Consider the following 19,774-nt stretch of genomic DNA (forward strand, 5'->3'; position numbering starts at 1 on the left):
GAATAACTGATGTGAGACTAAACATATGCCCGCACGGATCCTCACATACTTTCTCGTATAAGTTCCAACGTCCTCATCAGGCTAAGAGTTCAAATCCATTCAATTCTAATTACAAACACCACGATCGGCCCGTGGTCAGCCTCAATGGATCTGTGCTGCAGTGTCTTCTAGTCCATATAGGTTATGGGAGGGGTTCGCTCTGATACTATTTATAATAATCTAGAATCTCACCCAAAATGGCTAGTCGGAAGGTTTTATTTGGATTCCTTGATTCTGTATAAGTATCTAAGATGTACCCAACAAATAATTGATGTGGGACCATATATACGCCCGCACGGATCCTCATAGACGTGATTAGAATTTCTGCTTTACTTGTATTGCATTCTGTTCCTCAACAACTATTCATTCCCAATGACCTAAAATTTTTTGTCGTCAAATTGCTGAAGGAAGTAGTCAATCTCAGTTGAACACTTACAGTGGCTATGTTTTTGTAGTGGAATTGTTGTATAGCGACAGATGCAAGATAATGAAACTATGAGCTGGCTCAATATTTGTGTTATTAATGACAAAAGTTTTGATGCATATACAGTTTTGTTTTCCCATGGAAATGTAATGAGTTCTACATGACAAATTAATGGATAAAAAAGAAATAGCTTCTATGCCTCTTATACTATCCAAGGGAAGGATAGTTGAAAGGATGCGACTCAAACAGATCGATGTATTTGTTACCGTCATCTCTAGCTTTATTAGTTGTTCTGAAATTGTAATCATTATAAGGAGAGTTGTCAATGTTTATGAATGCAGAAATATAATACCATTTATGTTGATGACGACCAAAAGAATATATATGATATTTTTATCTAGATGCATGTTTCATGTATTTAAACATCAATATACATGACAATTTGAGATGATAACATCCTATGCCCACCACATAATTGCAGTGTTGTTAGAAGATGATTGCAAACAGAACTTTCTTTTCTCAAACTAGATACTGTTTCTCACCCCAATCGAAAAATACATGCAGACAGCAATCCTTCAGGATATTTAGCATCTCACTATAAAGTTAAAGAGGTAGAAAAGATTTTGATGATGATATCATCATTTTCCTCTTGCCTCCTTGCAAGAATTTGTCTTCGCATCTTCCATCTACCTATGATTGAATGCTATCTAGTCCAGAGGCTCTATTAAATAGAGATCTTGGGTACTTATACAGCATCCAGGAACCCAAATAATACCTTACGACTGGCCATTTTGGGCGGACCTGGCCCGTAACCAATGTAGACCAGGGGACACTGCAGCACGGATCCATTGGGCTGACCACGAGTCGATCATGGTGTTTGTGATTAGATTTGAATGGATTTGAACTCTTAGCCTGACGAGGATATCAGGGCTTGAACGGAAGAAGTATGTGAGGGTCCGTGCAGACGTGTGTTTAATCCCATATCGGTTATTTGCTGGGTAGATCTTGGATATTTATACAGGATCAAGGAATCCAAATAATATTTTCCAGTTAGCCATTTTGTGTGAGGTCCTGTATTTTTACATAAATATATAGAGAGCGATAGACACATTGGTAGTTGCAACAGATGCAGTGCAGATGACAATGATGTTGGTGCCAAGTATTGTCACGCCCCGGACCCGGATCCGTGACACGGCCGTGCTATTGCCGACTATCGCCTACAGTAGCACGCAGCCTCATACAGGGGTAACAGGTAGCCAAAAGGATTCAAACTTATATATATATATATTAAAAGTTTTGCAGTACAACCTTCAAGTTTGAAACCAAAAATACAGAACTTCTATGCTATTCAAATGTACAAAAGTATATAAGCTTCTCCAAAAATACGAAGCTCTGTAACAAAATAAAAAACATATCTGGTGGCGATCACTGATGAGGATCTGAAAGAAAACGAAGCATAAACAGATGTGAGCTACACGGCTCAGTAAGTAATCCTGCATAATCCTACCGGATCAACCAGTAGGCTAAACATGTAAATCAGGGTTTGAGAAGCTGACATGCATGTTTATCTAATAATCATCATGGTATAATATGTATGCAATTTAAACAAGGTAGTAGTGCAAATCACAAAATTTTCATAATATATGCATATAAAACCGTGCCCCCGGCATGCCGTGGTCCATTCTCTCGGATGCTACTGCGAAGTCAGACTCGACCACTGGCGGGGCCAGCTCAGTTACTATTCAGCCACTGGCGGGGCAGGCTCAGTTACTATTCAGCCACTGGCGGGGCAAGCTCAGTTACTATTCAGCCACTGGCGGGGCAGGCCCAATTCCAACTCAGCCACTGGCGGGGCAGGCTCAGTTACTATTCAGCCACTGGCGGGGCAGCTCAGTTACTATTCAGCCACTGGCGGGGCAGCTCAGTTACTATTCAGCCAATGGCAGCTCAGTCATTCTCAGTAGCATCTTTGAGCCCATTATAGTGCCTCTGGGCTAGCTAAGACTTTATAAACTTACATGCATGATTAAAATATCAGTATCATCATGTTGCATACATAGCCATAGCTTCTGGGATCATGCAAGTTACTTATGCATTGTAACATATCATGCATGAAACATATATATACTTAAAATAAATGCTTAGGAAAACATTAATAACATGACATGATCCATAACAGGATTAGGACAGGTTACTTACATTCTTCACTAATCATGCATACAATTCAAATTATATGAAAAACACTGGTTCATCTTATAAAACGTAATACAAGATCTACGATAGGATTAAGACAGATTACTTACCTCAATTCGCTTTCCAAATTTCTCAAGTCCAGGTGACAAATCCTTAATCACCTAAAACAACACCATAGGGATCACATTATTCCCCATTTATTTATTATAAAATTTCTTAGCTCATCATACTATGAACTTACTTGCTTGGATCCCATCCAAGGATCTAGCCCAAGTCCAATTTACCCAATTTAGAGCCTTTGGGGCTCGATTTTTAAACTTAGCCTAGTCTAATTGGGCTTGGGTTAGTCAAATTTGGCTAACCCATTTCATTTTTTTTTTTTTCCTTTTTCTTTCCTTTCCTTTTTCCTTCTTTTCTTCTCCTTTCTTTCTCTTTTCTTTTTCTTCTTTTCTTCTCCTTTCTTTCTCTTTTCTTTTTCTTCTTTTCTTCTCCTTCCCGAAGCTTCTCTTTTCTTTTTTCTTCTTTTCTTCTCTTTCCCGAAGCTTCTCCCGACTCCTCTCTTCCTTCCGCCGCGAAGAGAGGAGGGTGAGCTCGGGAGGGGTTGAGCCCCGGACGGCCGGCTCCCGCGACCGGCTCCCGCGGCCGTCACCCGCGGCCGAAGCCCGCGACGCCCTCGGCCGCGCTCGCGGCCGACGCTCGACGCCCGCATCCCCGGCCGGCCTGCGGCCGAGGCTCGTGCCGGCGGCGCTCGCAGCCGAAGCCGGTGGCCGCCGCACGTGACAATAACTGGTGAGTCCCTGTTCCCTCTCTCTTTTTTTTTTTTATTTCCTCTTCTCCTCTTTCTTTTTTTTTTTTTGTGTGTGTGTGGGAGCCGCGCCGCCACCTCTTCGCCGGTGGAGAGGCGGGGGCTCGGTGGAGGCTGGCGGCCTCGGGGCCGCGCCGGTCGCTGGTACGGCCAGACCCGGCGACCCCTTGGCTGCCCCTCTGCCCGAGGGCGGCCTTGGCCGGGGTCGGTCATCCGCAGGCCGAGTCCGGTTGGGCTCGGCCCGGGTGGCGTTGGGCTCGGGTTCGGGCCGTTCTCAGGCCGGCCCGCGGCCTGTAGGTCCGGCCTGCAGTCCTCCTCCTGTCTCTCTCTCCCGTGCCGGTCTCCTCCTCACTGTGCCGGTCTCCTCCCCTCTGTTTCATCAGTGAAACAGAGGGGAGAATACCCCACAGAGGGGTACCTCCACCCTGTCTCTGCCCAGAGATCTATTTACAGAGCCTTACCTTTTGTGGTCGGTTGAAGCTGTGGGGGATCACCTCGGTTCACAGTCCCTCCTTCCTCTCCTGGGCTGCAGGGTCCCTTCCGCCTCCAGCTCCAAGGCTTGGCTCTCTGGCGCAGTAGATCCAGAGGGTTAGAGGTTTAGGGAGGGTACATTCAATTCGGGGTTAGCAAATCTCAGGGGTTTTAAATACAGGGCTTATGACTTGACCCCAAAGGAGAGGTGGCGTTCTCTCCTTCCTCACTTCTCCGGGAGCCACCAGCTGCCCCTCCTCCTCAGGCCAGCTCACAGCTCCGTTGCCCGAGGGGGAGGAGGTGGCGGGCTCCTATTTTGCATGCCGGTGGGGGTTTCTCCGTTAGCCATCTGGTGGTCTTGTCTTTTCAGCCCTCAGGCGGGAGATTATGGCCATCTTGGGCCAGCTAACCCCTCCCTGGCCCAATACTATTCAACTGGGCCCTACAGTATTGGGCCCGGTCTGTATTGGGCCCGGACATTACATCCTCCCCCCCTTAAATAAATTTCGTCCTCGAAATTAAGCATACCTTGGTTCTCGAAGAGCTGAGGGTAGCATTGTCGCATCTCCTCCTCCAATTCCCAGGTAGCTTCCCTTTCAGTGTGGTTGGTCCACTGGACTTTAACATAGGGAATGGTGCGCCTTCGGAGGATTTGCTCTTTTCTGTCTATGATGCGCAGGGGAGCCTCCTCATAGGTTAAATCTTCATTTAATTGCAGAGGCTCATGTGGCACCACATGGCTGGGATCCGGAACATACCTCCGTAACAAGGAGACGTGGAAGACGTTGTGTACGCCTGATAGCTCCGGGGGTAGGGCCAATTTGTAGGCAACCTTGCCTATCCTGGCAAGAATCTCGAATGGGCCGATGTAGCGAGGACTTAGCTTGCCGTGTCTTCCGAATCGGGTAATGCCCTTCGATGGAGAAATTTTCAGGAAGACAAAGTTCCCCTCCAAAAATTCCAAAGCCCTTCTTCCTCTGTCAGCCCATCTTTTCTGTCTATCCTGAGCAGCCTGAAGCCTTTGCTTAATCAGTAGTACCTTGTCCCTGGTGTGCTGGACCAATTCGGGGCCTAGCATTTTCCGCTCCCCGACTTCATCCCAGTGTAAGGGGGATCGGCATTTTCTCCCATAGAGGGCTTCGTATGGGGCCATCTGGATACTGGAATGGTAACTATTGTTATAAGCAAATTCCACCAGTGGTATATGACTGTCCCAATTTCCACCTAGGTCCACAGTGCAAGCCCTCAACATGTCTTCCAGAGTTTGGATTGTCCGCTCTGACTGGCCGTCGGTCTGGGGGTGGTATGCTGTACTGAGCCTCAGTCCGGTACCCATGGCCTTCTGAAAGCTTTCCCAGAATCTGGACACGAATCGGGGGTCACGATCAGAAATGATACTCACTGGTACTCCGTGCAGGCGTACAATCTCGTCGATGTATAATTGGGCCAGCTTGTCTAGAGGAGTACCAGTTCTGAATGGTAGAAAGTGGGCCGATTTTGTGAGACGGTCAACTATCACCCATACCGCATCATTCTTCCTTACTGTTCTAGGAAGTCCTGTAACAAAATCCATCGTGATGTGCTCCCACTTCCATTCAGGAATTTCTATTGGTTCTAGCAACCCTGCCGGCCTCTGGTGCTCTGCTTTTACCAGCTGACAGGTCAAACATCGGGCCACAAACTCAGCTATCTCTCTCTTCATCCCCTTCCACCAGTAATGTTCCCGAAGGTCCCGGTACATCTTAGTACTGCCTGGGTGAATAGAGAAACGGGATTGGTGGGCCTCTTCCATGATTTTCCTTCTTAGGTCAATATTTGCCGGTACACACAGTCGGTGGCCAAACCTTAGGGTGCCATCGGGGTGTATTTGGAGCTCGGGTCGCAACCCTTTCTCCACTTCATCCTTGAGCTGGCAGATGTGCTCATCAGACTGCTGGGCAATCTTTATTCTGTCGATCAAGGTTGGTTGTATACTCAAGGCGGCCAGCAAACTTCTTGTAGTTCGGGTAACCACCTCAACCTGCAGTTTATCGAGATCTTTCTGAATCTGTGGTTGAGTGGTGAGTAATGCGGCGGAGCTCATTACTGACTTTCTGCTTAGGGCATCAGCCACCACGTTGGCCTTTCCTGGGTGGTACTTAATACTCAGGTCATAATCCTTCAGGAGTTCCAACCACCTTCTTTGCCTCATATTCAATTCCTTCTGGGTGAATATATACTTTAGGCTCTTGTGGTCGGTGTACACTTCACAGTGTTCGCCATATAAATAATGTCTCCAAAGTTTCAAGGCGAACACTACTGCGGCCAACTCCAGGTCATGTGTCGGGTAGTTCTGTTCATAGGGTTTCAGCTGTCTCGAGGCATAGGCTACCACCTTGCCATCTTGCATCAGCACACAGCCTAGCCCGTTCTTGGAAGCATCACTGTAGATGGTAAATTCTCCAGTTAAGGACGGCAATGTTAAAATTGGGGCAGAAACTAACCTTTGTTTAAGCTCCTGGAAGCTCCTCTCACACTTGCCGTCCCAGATAAACTTGGCCCGTTTCTTAGTCAACTGGGTCAAGGGGGTAGCTATTTTGGAGAACCCTTCCACAAATCGCCGGTAATACCCGGCTAATCCCAAAAAGCTTCTTATTTCCTTGGCGTTGGTAGGACGAGGCCAATCCACCACCGCTTCTATCTTCTTGGGGTCCACTGACACTCCTTCCTTGGAGATTATATGGCCGAGAAACGCCACACTGTTCAGCCAGAACTCACATTTGTTCAGCTTGGCATACAGCCTTTTCTCTCGAAGGATTTGTAGCACCACCCTCAAATGGTCCTCATGTTCCTTCCGGCTCTTTGAGTATATCAAAATGTCATCGATGAAAACTATCACGAACTGATCCAAATATAGTTTAAAGACTCTGTTCATTAAGTCCATAAATGCAGCCGGGGCATTGGTCAATCCAAAAGGCATAACCAGAAATTCATAATGCCCATACCTGGTTCGAAATGCAGTTTTTGGCACATCCTCAGATTTGATCTTTAGCTGATGGTAACCCGACCTCAAATCTATCTTGGAGAAGACTTGGGCGCCTTGCAGCTGATCAAACAGGTCATCGATCCGGGGTAGGGGATATTTGTTCTTTATGGTTGTCTTGTTCAATTCCCGGTAATCGATGCATAGCCGCATACTCCCGTCTTTCTTTTTCACAAACAGGACAGGAGCTCCCCATGGCGACGCACTGGGCTGAATGAATTTTTTATCTAGGAGTTCTTGTAGTTGTACCTTCAATTCCCTTAACTCAGCAGGGGCCATCCGATAAGGAGCCTTGGAGACTGGCCCCTCTCCTGGTGCGAGGTCGATAGTGAATTCGATCTCTCGATCTGGGGGTAATCCTGGTAGTTCCTCCGGGAAGACATCCGGATATTCTCTGACTACTGGAATATCTTCCAGTTTGGTCTCTTTCTGGGTATCCACTACACAGGCCAGATAGGCCATACACCCTTTTCTCAAAGCCTTTCCAGCTTTCAAGGCAGAAATAAAGTGTAGTGTAGGAGCATCTTGAAGGGGTATATCGCCCTGAAAGAAAAATTCTTGTTCCCCAGGTATCCGAAATACCACCCTCTTGTGGTAACAATCAATGTGGGCGTGATACTGTGACATCTAGTCCATGCCCAAGATAATATCAAAGTCTTGCATGTCAAGCTGTAAAAGATTTGTCTCTAATTCTTTTTCCCCTATCTGAATTATGCAATCTCTATATTTAATGTCAACAATTACGGTTTTCTGAAGGGGTGTAGCAACATGCCATGGTTCCACTAATTTCTCAGATGTGCTATGTAGTTGTCTGGAAAAGCTAACTGACACGAAAGAATGCGTAGAACCAGAATCAAATAGAATGAGGGCAGGAACCGAGTTGACCAGAAGTGTACCTGTCACCACCTGATCGCTAGCACTGGCATCCTGTCGAGTCAGTGCGAAAACTCGAGGGTTACCCCTCGATCTCTGGTCCTCTGGTGCAGTTTGTCTAGGCTCGTCCTTCCTTCGGCTAGGGCAGTTGCGGGCGATGTGTCCTGTCTGCCCGCAAGAATAACAAGCTCCAGTCTTCTTCATGCAGGTACCCTTGTGGTTTCCGCCACAGGTGGGGCAGGCTCTGCTCTGTCTCTTCTTGGGCACAGATCCCTTGCTGCCTCCAGACCCACTACTCTGAGCTCCCGACGATCGGGTCCTCTTCATGTCTTCTCTCTCCCTCCCGGACCGTATTAGGTCAGCCTCAACCTTCAAGGCTCGGTCCAGTACATCCTTGTAGCTTGAGAACAGATGGGAGGATATTCGGGATCGAATCCCGTACCTCAATCCCTGTTCAAACCGGTTTACCTTACTTCTCTCCTCCTCCATGAACTGGGGGCAAAATCGTCCCAGCTCGTTGAATTTATTGGCATACTCCAGAACAGACATCCGGTCGGTCTGGGTCAGCGCCAAGAATTCATTCTGCTTAGACTGGTTGACTGAATCCGGAAAATATTGGTTGTAAAACAACCTCTTGAAGTCCCTCCATGTAAGTCCGTCGACGGCATAGGCTGTCTCCATGGCCGTCCACCAGAACTCGGCGTTTCCTGTCAGCATAGAGGTCGCCATCTGGACCTTCACCTCATCGGGGAAAAGAAGAGCTCGGAACATCTTCTCTATTTCCCGGATCCATGCTTCTGCTGCCATAGGGTCAGGCCCACCCTCAAAGGTCGGAGGGTTTAGTCGGCGAAACCTCTCATAGCAGGTGCCTGCCGGTGGCATAGCGGCCAGCTGCATCATCTGCTGCTGTTGCAGCACTTGTGCCATAAGCTGGTACACTCCGGCTAGGCCTGCCTGACCTGCTGCAGATCGTGGAGTATCTGGGGGAACCGACTGCTCACTAGGCTCCGGGGAGGGTGGTCTCCTGTCGTCATCCATATCTCTCGAACAATCGCCTTGCAGTCAAAAATTTTAAAGTGAGATTATGATAAACTAGCATATTATAACTCTTTCTATGACAGTGACATTCTTAACTACCCCTTTCCTTAGGCATTTTATGGTTATTCTTTTGTTTAACCTAAGGCTCTGATACCACTAGATGTCACGCCCCGGACCCGGATCCGTGACACGGCCGTGCTATTGCCGACTATCGCCTACAGTAGCACGCAGCCTCATACAGGGGTAACAGGTAGCCAAAAGGATTCAAACTTATATATATATATATATTAAAAGTTTTGCAGTACAACCTTCAAGTTTGAAACCAAAAATACAGAACTTCTATGCTATTCAAATGTACAAAAGTATATAAGCTTCTCCAAAAATACGAAGCTCTGTAACAAAATAAAAAACATATCTGGTGGCGATCACTGATGAGGATCTGAAAGAAAACGAAGCATAAACAGATGTGAGCTACACGGCTCAGTAAGTAATCCTGCATAATCCTACCGGATCAACCAGTAGGCTAAACATGTAAATCAGGGTTTGAGAAGCTGACATGCATGTTTATCTAATAATCATCATGGTATAATATGTATGCAATTTAAACAAGGTAGTAGTGCAAATCACAAAATTTTCATAATATATGCATATAAAACCGTGCCCCCGGCATGCCGTGGTCCATTCTCTCGGATGCTACTGCGAAGTCAGACTCGACCACTGGCGGGGCCAGCTCAGTTACTATTCAGCCACTGGCGGGGCAGGCTCAGTTACTATTCAGCCACTGGCGGGGCAAGCTCAGTTACTATTCAGCCACTGGCGGGGCAGGCCCAATTCCAACTCAGCCACTGGCGGGGCAGGCTCAGTTACTATTCAGCCACTGGCGGGGCAACTCAGTTACTATTCAGCCACTGGCGGGGCAGCTCAGTTACTATTCAGCCAATGGCAGCTCAGTCATTCTCAGTAGCATCTTTGAGCCCATTATAGTGCCTCTGGGCTAGCTAAGACTTTATAAACTTACATGCATGATTAAAATATCAGTATCATCATGTTGCATACATAGCCATAGCTTCTGGGATCATGCAAGTTACTTATGCATTGTAACATATCATGCATGAAACATATATATACTTAAAATAAATGCTTAGGAAAACATTAATAACATGACATGATCCATAACAGGATTAGGACAGGTTACTTACATTCTTCACTAATCATGCATACAATTCAAATTATATGAAAAACACTGGTTCATCTTATAAAACGTAATACAAGATCTACGATAGGATTAAGACAGATTACTTACCTCAATTCGCTTTCCAAATTTCTCAAGTCCAGGTGACAAATCCTTAATCACCTAAAACAACACCATAGGGATCACATTATTCCCCATTTATTTATTATAAAATTTCTTAGCTCATCATACTATGAACTTACTTGCTTGGATCCCATCCAAGGATCTAGCCCAAGTCCAATTTACCCAATTTAGAGCCTTTGGGGCTCGATTTTTAAACTTAGCCTAGTCTAATTGGGCTTGGGTTAGTCAAATTTGGCTAACCCATTTCATTTTTTTTTTTTTCCTTTTTCTTTCCTTTCCTTTTTCCTTCTTTTCTTCTCCTTTCTTTCTCTTTTCTTTTTCTTCTTTTCTTCTCCTTTCTTTCTCTTTTCTTTTTCTTCTTTTCTTCTCCTTCCCGAAGCTTCTCTTTTCTTTTTTCTTCTTTTCTTCTCTTTCCCGAAGCTTCTCCCGACTCCTCTCTTCCTTCCGCCGCGAAGAGAGGAGGGTGAGCTCGGGAGGGGTTGAGCCCCGGACGGCCGGCTCCCGCGACCGGCTCCCGCGGCCGTCACCCGCGGCCGAAGCCCGCGACGCCCTCGGCCGCGCTCGCGGCCGACGCTCGACGCCCGCATCCCCGGCCGGCCTGCGGCCGAGGCTCGTGCCGGCGGCGCTCGCAGCCGAAGCCGGTGGCCGCCGCACGTGACAATAACTGGTGAGTCCCTGTTCCCTCTCTCTTTTTTTTTTTTTTTTTATTTCCTCTTCTCCTCTTTCTTTTTTTTTTTTTGTGTGTGTGTGGGAGCCGCGCCGCCACCTCTTCGCCGGTGGAGAGGCGGGGGCTCGGTGGAGGCTGGCGGCCTCGGGGCCGCGCCGGTCGCCGGTACGGCCAGACCCGGCGACCCCTTGGCTGCCCCTCTGCCCGAGGGCGGCCTTGGCCGGGGTCGGTCATCCGCAGGCCGAGTCCGGTTGGGCTCGGCCCGGGTGGCGTTGGGCTCGGGTTCGGGCCGTTCTCAGGCCGGCCCGCGGCCTGTAGGTCCGGCCTGCAGTCCTCCTCCTGTCTCTCTCTCCCGTGCCGGTCTCCTCCTCACTGTGCCGGTCTCCTCCCCTCTGTTTCATCAGTGAAACAGAGGGGAGAATACCCCACAGAGGGGTACCTCCACCCTGTCTCTGCCCAGAGATCTATTTACAGAGCCTTACCTTTTGTGGTCGGTTGAAGCTGTGGGGGATCACCTCGGTTCACAGTCCCTCCTTCCTCTCCTGGGCTGCAGGGTCCCTTCCGCCTCCAGCTCCAAGGCTTGGCTCTCTGGCGCAGTAGATCCAGAGGGTTAGAGGTTTAGGGAGGGTACATTCAATTCGGGGTTAGCAAATCTCAGGGGTTTTAAATACAGGGCTTATGACTTGACCCCAAAGGAGAGGTGGCGTTCTCTCCTTCCTCACTTCTCCGGGAGCCACCAGCTGCCCCTCCTCCTCAGGCCAGCTCACAGCTCCGTTGCCCGAGGGGGAGGAGGTGGCGGGCTCCTATTTTGCATGCCGGTGGGGGTTTCTCCGTTAGCCATCTGGTGGTCTTGTCTTTTCAGCCCTCAGGCGGGAGATTATGGCCATCTTGGGCCAGCTAACCCCTCCCTGGCCCAATACTATTCAACTGGGCCCTACAGTATTGGGCCCGGACATTACAAGTATGATGGTAGAATAATGGAGATGGCAACGGGAGCCACGGTGATATATTGGAAGCCAGACAATGGTTGTAGTAATAGCAACGACTATAGTGGTGGCAAGAACACCAATGATGTGATGGAGGTGATAACTATGGGGATGGTGGTGTTGTGGAGGTGGTGATGGTAGTGATAGTATTATATAAATTCAAATTTTTAGTGAAAAAAATTTGATCACAATAATATTTTGTCGTTAGATGGTCAATAAAAGTACTATGGTTAAAAGTTTTACTGATCAAAACATAGGGCGTCATCTCTAAGGAAAAGTATTATATTTCTTTCTCAAAAGTTTGTTAATAAGATGGTGGAGGTGGTGGCAATATAGTAAATATGGTGAATATAGCAGCGATGGTATAATGGTAGTTACTGTGGTGGCAAAGATGATAGCTCCTGTGACAATGGTGGCATGGCAATAGTGGCGGCTATGGAGATATAAATTCTTAATTTAAAAAAATACTAGAAGTAAAAATATCTTCTTTTTATTTTTTTTAAATAATAAAAATAATTTTAAAAATAAAAATAGTAGTACCAGATATATTTTTTTATCTTAATTTTGTAAGATTATTTTTAGAAATAAAAAATTAAAATGATACCATGGAGGGCTACTAATCTCTTTGTTGTATATTTTTATTTCTTTCCGAACTTTTTGCCTCCGGCCGTTCCGACCGCAAGTGCTCCGCCTCGTCTGTGGTGGGCTCATCGTTCTGCATGTGACCCCGCCGCTCGTTCTCGCCTCGTGCTCCGTGGTCCCCCCTTCTCCCGGCTCCCCGCCCAACCCGACCATGAACCGTCGTGGAAACGTGAACCCTGGATCGAACTCCCCACCGAGTCCCTCACACGCATTGCGCGTCCGCTCCGCACGTGCTCCAAGTGGGCCCCACCATCACATGGAACAGGCCGGCTGGGCCTCCTAACCCATCATTGCGTGCGCCACCCGTCCCTTTCACAGCGCCGGCCCCCGCCTCCAACTCCCATCACACTGCTGGCCGCCCCTCGCCGGGTCAACCGGGGCCTCCTCGGCCGTACACGTGCCCCCGCTTGCCAGGCCCCCCTGCTCCCCTATTTTATTAATTATTATTACACCTCCCCCCTCTTTACCCTGCCCTCGCTCCGAAGGACCCAACGGAAACCATGATTCTATTTAGGTGACGTGTTGACCGTAGAGCGGTCTGCTTTGCTGTTTGAGACGAAACAGCGAAAGGTTTGGCACTGGAAGCGGCGAAAGGTGACATAAAAGAAATGACTCGCCGTAAAAGGTGGCTCTCTCCCACAACTGTCCCCCGTGTTTCCCACCCGGCTCGGGCGCTTCGCGTTCAAGTACTATCGTACCTCACGGTCCTACCTCTCGTGCCTTCCCGGTTCAGTTCGGCCGAACCGGTCCGATCGCCTTCCCACTCCCGGGTTGATGCTTGCTTTCCATCAATGGACATTTGATTTGACAAGTCTCGGATGGGCAAGTTTCGTCCTTTTTGACTGCGACGCTGCGAAACATCTGGTTCGGGGAGAGCAACGATGTCCCGTCGCCTGCTATGTCCGGCGAGCTCATGCTTGCATCGGCTCGTGCGATTACCGTAGTAAGCTTCGGACCCCATTTCCTTTCCTACCCTCACTTCTGCCCTTTTTTTACACTTTCATCACCGTCTTTTTTTTCCGTCTCTCTAGCCGCTACAATGAAAGGTAAAACGAGCGATGGCATATTCGTAGCTTCTGTTGTTTCCATGGGCATCTGACACTCTGACAGAGATGCCACATTTATTAGGCTCCCCATCAAGCGTCGGCCCATCCCACCTCACCCCTTCTTTTATTTTAAGTCGTCTTCTTTATCGGACTGGTCCAGGTCTTAACTCCGCCCGTAGGTTTTTTCGTCTCCGCCTCGCTTTTTTTAGAGGAACGCCTCCACCACCATCCCTTATCTCCGATCTATACCGCCCTCCCTCTTAAACGCCGGGATCCGTTGCTTCTGTCTTCAGATTTAGAGCTTTCCCATCTTTCCTCCGGCCGAAATCAATTTTGGAGGATTTCGGGACAGCTCCTCTTGTCTTCTGCTCTTGGATGTGGGTTTTGGTCCGGTTTTGGGAGATTTTTAGGGTTTGAAGTAGCGATCGATTAAGGTTCTCTTTTTGATCTAAAAGAGCGATGACGTCTGGGACGAGGCTTCCGACATGGAAGGAGAGGGAGAACAACAAGCGGAGGGAGAGGAGGCGCCGGGCGATCGCCGCGAAGATCTACACGGGGCTCCGGATGTACGGCAACTATAAGCTGCCGAAGCACTGCGACAACAACGAGGTCCTCAAGGCCCTCTGCAACGAGGCCGGCTGGATCGTCGAGCCCGACGGCACCACCTACCGCAAGGTATCTTTACCACCCCCTCCCCCTTCTTCCCTTGCTTTCCTTGCTTGTGCTTTTTTTTTCTTCTCTTTCCTTTTTTTCGTGGTTAAACTCGAAAAGAAAAATAGAAATAATAAAGGCGCATGGTAGCCACGAATTCCATAAAGCCATTAATATGCACCGGAGGTGAAGCATGTAAGCGCATTGCTCCTGCCCTGCTAAAAGGCACCTTTTTTTATAAAAAAAAGAGAAAATTTTAACCGACCGGCGCATGTTAGCGTCACTAACAGCATGCGCACGTCGGCCTCCGGGTAGAAGCCCGCGGATTGCGGGGCCGGTGTTGGGTTCCTTTTTTTTGTCTGAAATGAACGGCTGTGATTGCTTGGGCTGGTTCTTCAGACGGTCGTGTGTGCACGTTCGTCAATTTTTTTTTTCCTTTTTCCCCCCCCTAAATCCAATATTTTATCCGGAATATTCTGGATGCCGTGCCGCCTGCAGACGCGGTGACCGGACCCCTCTGCGCTATGATTTTCTTGTGCTTTTACACCGATTCCCTCCACGGTGGCCTTCCATTTGTTGTTCCATGGGGACATTTTGGTAATTTTAACACTGATGTAACTGCTGGCCTCGGTGGTTTGCCTCCCTGGTGTCACGCGACCCACGCGTTCCCGCCGGTGCGCGATATGATTAGCTCTGGCTTCGGACTTTGACGAGACTGCCGTCCTTCTCGATGGCGCCGGCCGTTTATCAATTTATAGTTCCGTTTTGGAATACGAATGATTCGCGTCAAACCGATCGGCTGGACCGGACCGGTGTTGGGGCTCGCTTTTTGAACGGTTTTAGATTCTCCCACGCGAGATTCTAGAGATGGAAGACAGGACTTGGGACTTTTGATTGGAGCTGGCCTTTCTTTGAGGGTTCTCTGTGGTATGAACTGGTCTTCATTCTTTGAACCGTTCGGAAAGTGAAAGGAGGGTTGGGTGGGCACGCGAAAGCACCGGTATGGAAAGTATAATTTAGGAGTAGAGAGTGGAGCAAATGCTGCTAAAAGTTTGTTTAGTTTGTAACGTTTTTCCTTAGCCCACCTTCTTTCTTGGTCAGGTTTTTTTTGGGGGAAAAAAGACTTAGATATGAATAAATACTTGGTGAAAATGGATTCAAGTTGGTTTCACTAAAATGGGGAAATGAATTGGAATCATTTGGATAGCATCGTTGGTGCATTTAGGAGTAGAACATGATTTATGAATTGTATTTTTGTATAATTTAGAGGAGAAATCAGGGGTGTTGGTGTGGTGAACTGGAGGGTCAGATTTTTTTGTTGTAGAGGTCTAGACTCTAGGCACTGTGTAGCTCGGTCAATGTTTGTGAGATAGACACAACGTTGGAGTTGGGATATACATTTTTCTCCCAATCTCGTATTCAAATTCCCCTCATCTTCCCTCTTTATCTTCTAAAAGAGTAGAGGAATATGACCTCTCCTTTGTTATCATACATCTTATTGATGTACCTTGCATTTTTTTAATATGCTTCCATATGGGGATTACTTATCCATGAAATACAAGCAGAGTTTTGCACGTTTAAATAGGACTCTAGGCGTCCACAAAGTAGTCAATACTCCAGCCTCTAAAAGGTTATCTATATGTTAACAAATAAAAAATAGTCCAATTTGGCGGTGTTTTTTGTTAAAAAAACAATCACATTTTGATATGTACGTTTGTGAAAAAAGAAAGCTGTCTCAGTCTTACATTTGACTGACCATAAGTGATGGAACATTGTTTGCTCCTAGTGATATATTTTCTCACTAGACAACACAAAAAGTCAAGCGAAGTAAATGAATTTCATGGATATGACACTCATTTTATACTATTAATATGTCATACAGTGTTGCAACATGTCATGTCACAGTTTGTAGGAGTGTCGGCACTTTAAAATTCTTAAAAACTCAAGCATGTAACATTGCCACCTTTGTTTTTTTCCTTCTGGGAGGGAGAGGGGGTTGCGATCTTTTTCATAGGAACAATTACAATATTATTTTTTTTTAATGTTTTAGGTGCATAAATTTTGTTCTCGGTAAACTGTAATCGTTAATTCAAATAAGTACTTTTGCCCTTGCCAAAGAAAGAAACAACTGAATTCAAAACCACCTCTCTCTCTCTCTCTCTCTCAATCTAGTTCTCGAACAAGCATGCATGCACTAACATTCTGGGTGCAGAGTATTCTATTTTTAACTGTCTATTTATTGTCGTGGTTGTAAATTGCACAACATAGATATCTGGTGAAATGATTGATCATAAATTTTCACCCATTGGAGACATCCATAATTTCACATATTGCTTTTATGTATCAATTCCTCGTGTAGAAATGCAACCTAATCAATGCATGGACTCATAAAGATGTTTAAGTTGTCATTGAAATAAATTTTTTCCTAAGCTTACTGCCATTCTACAACTGTCTGTATCCTTCTGGCAGTTAAATTCGAGTTTTTCACTAAAATTGTTTGCATATTTTCCTGCTTGGAAGGCATATAAACTGCCTTAATAACTTATAAACTACATATGTATTTTTTGACAGGGATACAAGCCACCACCGGCAGAGCGCATGGATGTAGTAGGGTGCTCTGTTTCTCCAAGCCCATGCGCCTCGTATAACCCTAGCCCTGCCTCGTCATCTTTCCCGAGCCCTGCATCCTCATCCTACATAACAAATGCCAACAATGCTGTCAGTGTTGCTGATGGCAACTTCCCACAGCACCATCTCTATATGCATGGTGGTTCCATCAGTGCTCCAGTGACCCCTCCTTTGAGTTCTCCGACTGCTCGTACGCCTCGCATTAAGACTGACTGGGATGATTCAGCTGCCCAGCCACCTTGGGCCAGTGCAAGTTACATGTTCATACCAAATTCCACTCCACCAAGCCCTGGCCGTCAGGTTATTCCTGATCCTGCCTGGCTTGCGGGAATCCACCTTCCAACCGGAGGTCCATCATCGCCCACTTTCAGCCTTGTCTCATCAAATCCATTCGGCTTCTTCAAGGAGGTGATTGCAGGTGGGGGATCTTCAAGAATGATGACACCAGGGCAGAGCGGCACATGTTCCCCAGTCATGCCAGGTGGGGCTGGCCATGTAGATGTTCAGATGTCGGATGGCATGTCCGATGAGTTTGCATTTGGCAGCAGCAGCAACGGCAATCATCCACCACCAGGATTGGTGAAGGCATGGGAGGGAGAGAGGATCCATGAGGAGTGTGGATCAGATGAGCTGGAGCTCACTCTTGGGAGCTCGAGGACCAGAGCTGATGCCTGATCAACATCATGGAGAAGCATCATCTTAATAGGTTCTTTACTACTTGTTTTTACTTTTTAGTTTATCATGATGTTTATAGAGAGATAGAGAGGGATCGAGAGACCTGCCCATGGTTTCTTGCACATAGCCTCCATCCTCTTTTAGGTAACTGAGATTTTATTTGTTGTGGTGAGTGTTGAAACCAGGAAACCCTTTGGAAAATATTGTGGCAAGATTATTGGAAGGGCGTCTTGAGAATGCCAGATGAAAATTGAAGGGTTAAGAAAAAAAAATTGATGTGAGAGTCTGCAATTGTTGTTGCATCCTTTTTTTTTCCTCTTCATATCATTATATTTTAGTTAATGGCCCGGGATGCATCGTTTGTGTTCATTGTCAGATGAACATGCATGGATTTTATTGCTGTTATCTCCTGCTGATAAAGCAGTTAAAACAAACAGGTATGATATGCAGTGGGGTTCGTTTCTGTGTTAATGAGCATGGATGCACTGCTCGGAGAACTAAATTTGATCTTGTGGGAGGTGTTATCTACTAAATTTGATCAGAGGATGGAGGACCAAATTTTCCGATTTTACTGACCGCCGCAAATCTCTACTAAGTAAAGCAGGCAGGAAAGATGTATTGCAGCCTGCTCCTATCTGGTCTGGAACAGTGAGGAGCAAGCATAAACTTCATGGCCAATGGCTGGGCTATCATCCTCCAAAGAAGTATAAGCTCAAGAATTTGGAAGTCAGCTGTGCAGGGACTCGCTTACATGCAGAATTTAAGTGGTCCGTTGGGAATGGAGAAGCTATTAATATCTTTACGGAACCTTGGTTCGATATTGTACCTCGGACAATCTGCCTTTTTTTTCTGGAATGCCTGTTCCTATTAACACGGAGACCTTGGATGAGTTAAATTTGGTGTAGCATCTCTTTCTTAGGTCTGGTGAATGGAATCATGGACTACTTTCACAATGTTTCCCTCCACAATTATTTGTGAAAATTAGTGAACTCCCTCAGGCTGTTATACAGCAATAAGATATTAAAGGATGGGCGATGGATTTAGGAACAAAATTAATGTTAAGGAGTCTTCAGATCTCTGAAGCCATCAATTCAAGATGAAAGTATATATTTGTTTGGATTTGGAAGCTTAAGTACATACAAGAATCAAACTGTTCGCCTGGAGATTAAATTGGAGACAAATTCCTAGTGCTTCAGTTCTTTATGGTGAAGGCTTAGCACTTCGGCTTGTTTCTTGCTCCACTTTAAATCAGGCACAACTTGACCATGTCCTGTTTTCTTGCTCTACTTTGAAGGAGGTATGGAATATCTTTACTCAGATGACAGGAATTGGCTCTCCTATCAGCTGCTTTGAAGGAAATTCTGAGTCACTCAGCACCAAATAGGAAGGGAGCATACATGAAATCTCTTAAACGGAAGTCTGATCGTGCCTGACAGGATTCTTCAAAACACTTCAGCAGTGTTGGTTCAGAAGATGATCAAATACAGCGGGGTCCCTAAGATTTTATCGTGCCACCAGCTGAAGTTACTGCAGCAAATGAAGGTCTCAAGGAAGCTGAGATGCTTGAGCTGTCGTTTCTTGGATTAGTTCAGGCTCAAGCAGAATATGCCACCCTACACTTGGAGAGCTTAAGGCTTATAAGATACACTTCAAAGATACATGAAGGGAAGCTGAATTTGGAGCTTCATAGAGGAAAAACTTTGGAACCTCGGGAGCTCGAGTGACTCGCACTGCTTCTATAAGAAAGCATTTCTTTATTGCTCAAGTGAAAACAGGTTATAAGAGAGTGATGAACAGCCCCAGGTGAGGATATGTTACTACGGATCTAGAGTGATTTCTGCATCATCCATCCCCCAAACAAGTAGAACTAAAGTGGATTAAGAATATAGGTTCCAGAGCCCCTCTGAAGGCATGAGTACTGTAAAAACCTTTCAGTTTTTAAAAGCCATCTCAGTGAACATGCTTACTGAGATTATTCGTCCTTGTTTGACACTAGTGGCGCAGGCCCCAGCACCATTACGAGTTTCTAATTTGGATCACATTTTCTATCTGAACTCCATCCGTGCAGAGCATCTTCAAATTCTGAATTGATCTTGAATGACAATCCATGCTCTTGCATGCTCTCATTGGTCCCCACTTTTTTTTGGCCAAGTTGCTACATTCAGACTCTTCCATTGTATTTCTTGAGATTCATGAGAGAACAAAAAGGAAAAGAAAACAAAAATACTTGTTGAAGTCATGCATGCATCCAGTAGGAGGTTGAAAAGCATCAAATTATCATTATTTGTGCAAGGAGCAA

The 19,774-nt window shown here is 46.5% G+C and overlaps 1 protein-coding gene across 1 annotated transcript; it reads left to right on the forward strand.

Moving 5' to 3' along the window:
• Positions 1-13,343: 13,343 nt before the first annotated feature.
• Positions 13,344-17,725, forward strand: LOC149753558 (protein BZR1 homolog 3-like). The gene is made up of 2 exons (XM_089930954.1): positions 13,344-14,196; positions 16,744-17,725. Exons 1-2 carry the CDS (start codon positions 13,981-13,983, stop codon positions 17,473-17,475), a joined length of 948 nt encoding a protein of 315 aa, XP_089787080.1. The 5' UTR covers positions 13,344-13,980; the 3' UTR covers positions 17,476-17,725.
• Positions 17,726-19,774: the final 2,049 nt, after the last annotated feature.

Source organism: Phoenix dactylifera, chromosome 5, assembly GCF_051530095.1.
Source record: "Phoenix dactylifera cultivar Ajwa chromosome 5, Ajwa_hap1_PhDact_Kaust_v1.1, whole genome shotgun sequence".
Classification (NCBI taxonomy): domain Eukaryota; kingdom Viridiplantae; phylum Streptophyta; class Magnoliopsida; order Arecales; family Arecaceae; genus Phoenix; species Phoenix dactylifera.

Bases quoted from the DNA above. Each gene is read 5' to 3' on its own strand.
- LOC149753558 (XM_089930954.1), top strand. From the start codon at position 13,981: ATGACGTCTGGGACGAGGCTTCCGACATGGAAGGAGAGGGAGAACAAC. The intron at 14,197-16,743 runs GTATCTTTACCA...ATTTTTTGACAG, and splicing joins ACGGCACCACCTACCGCAAG to GGATACAAGCCACCACCGGC.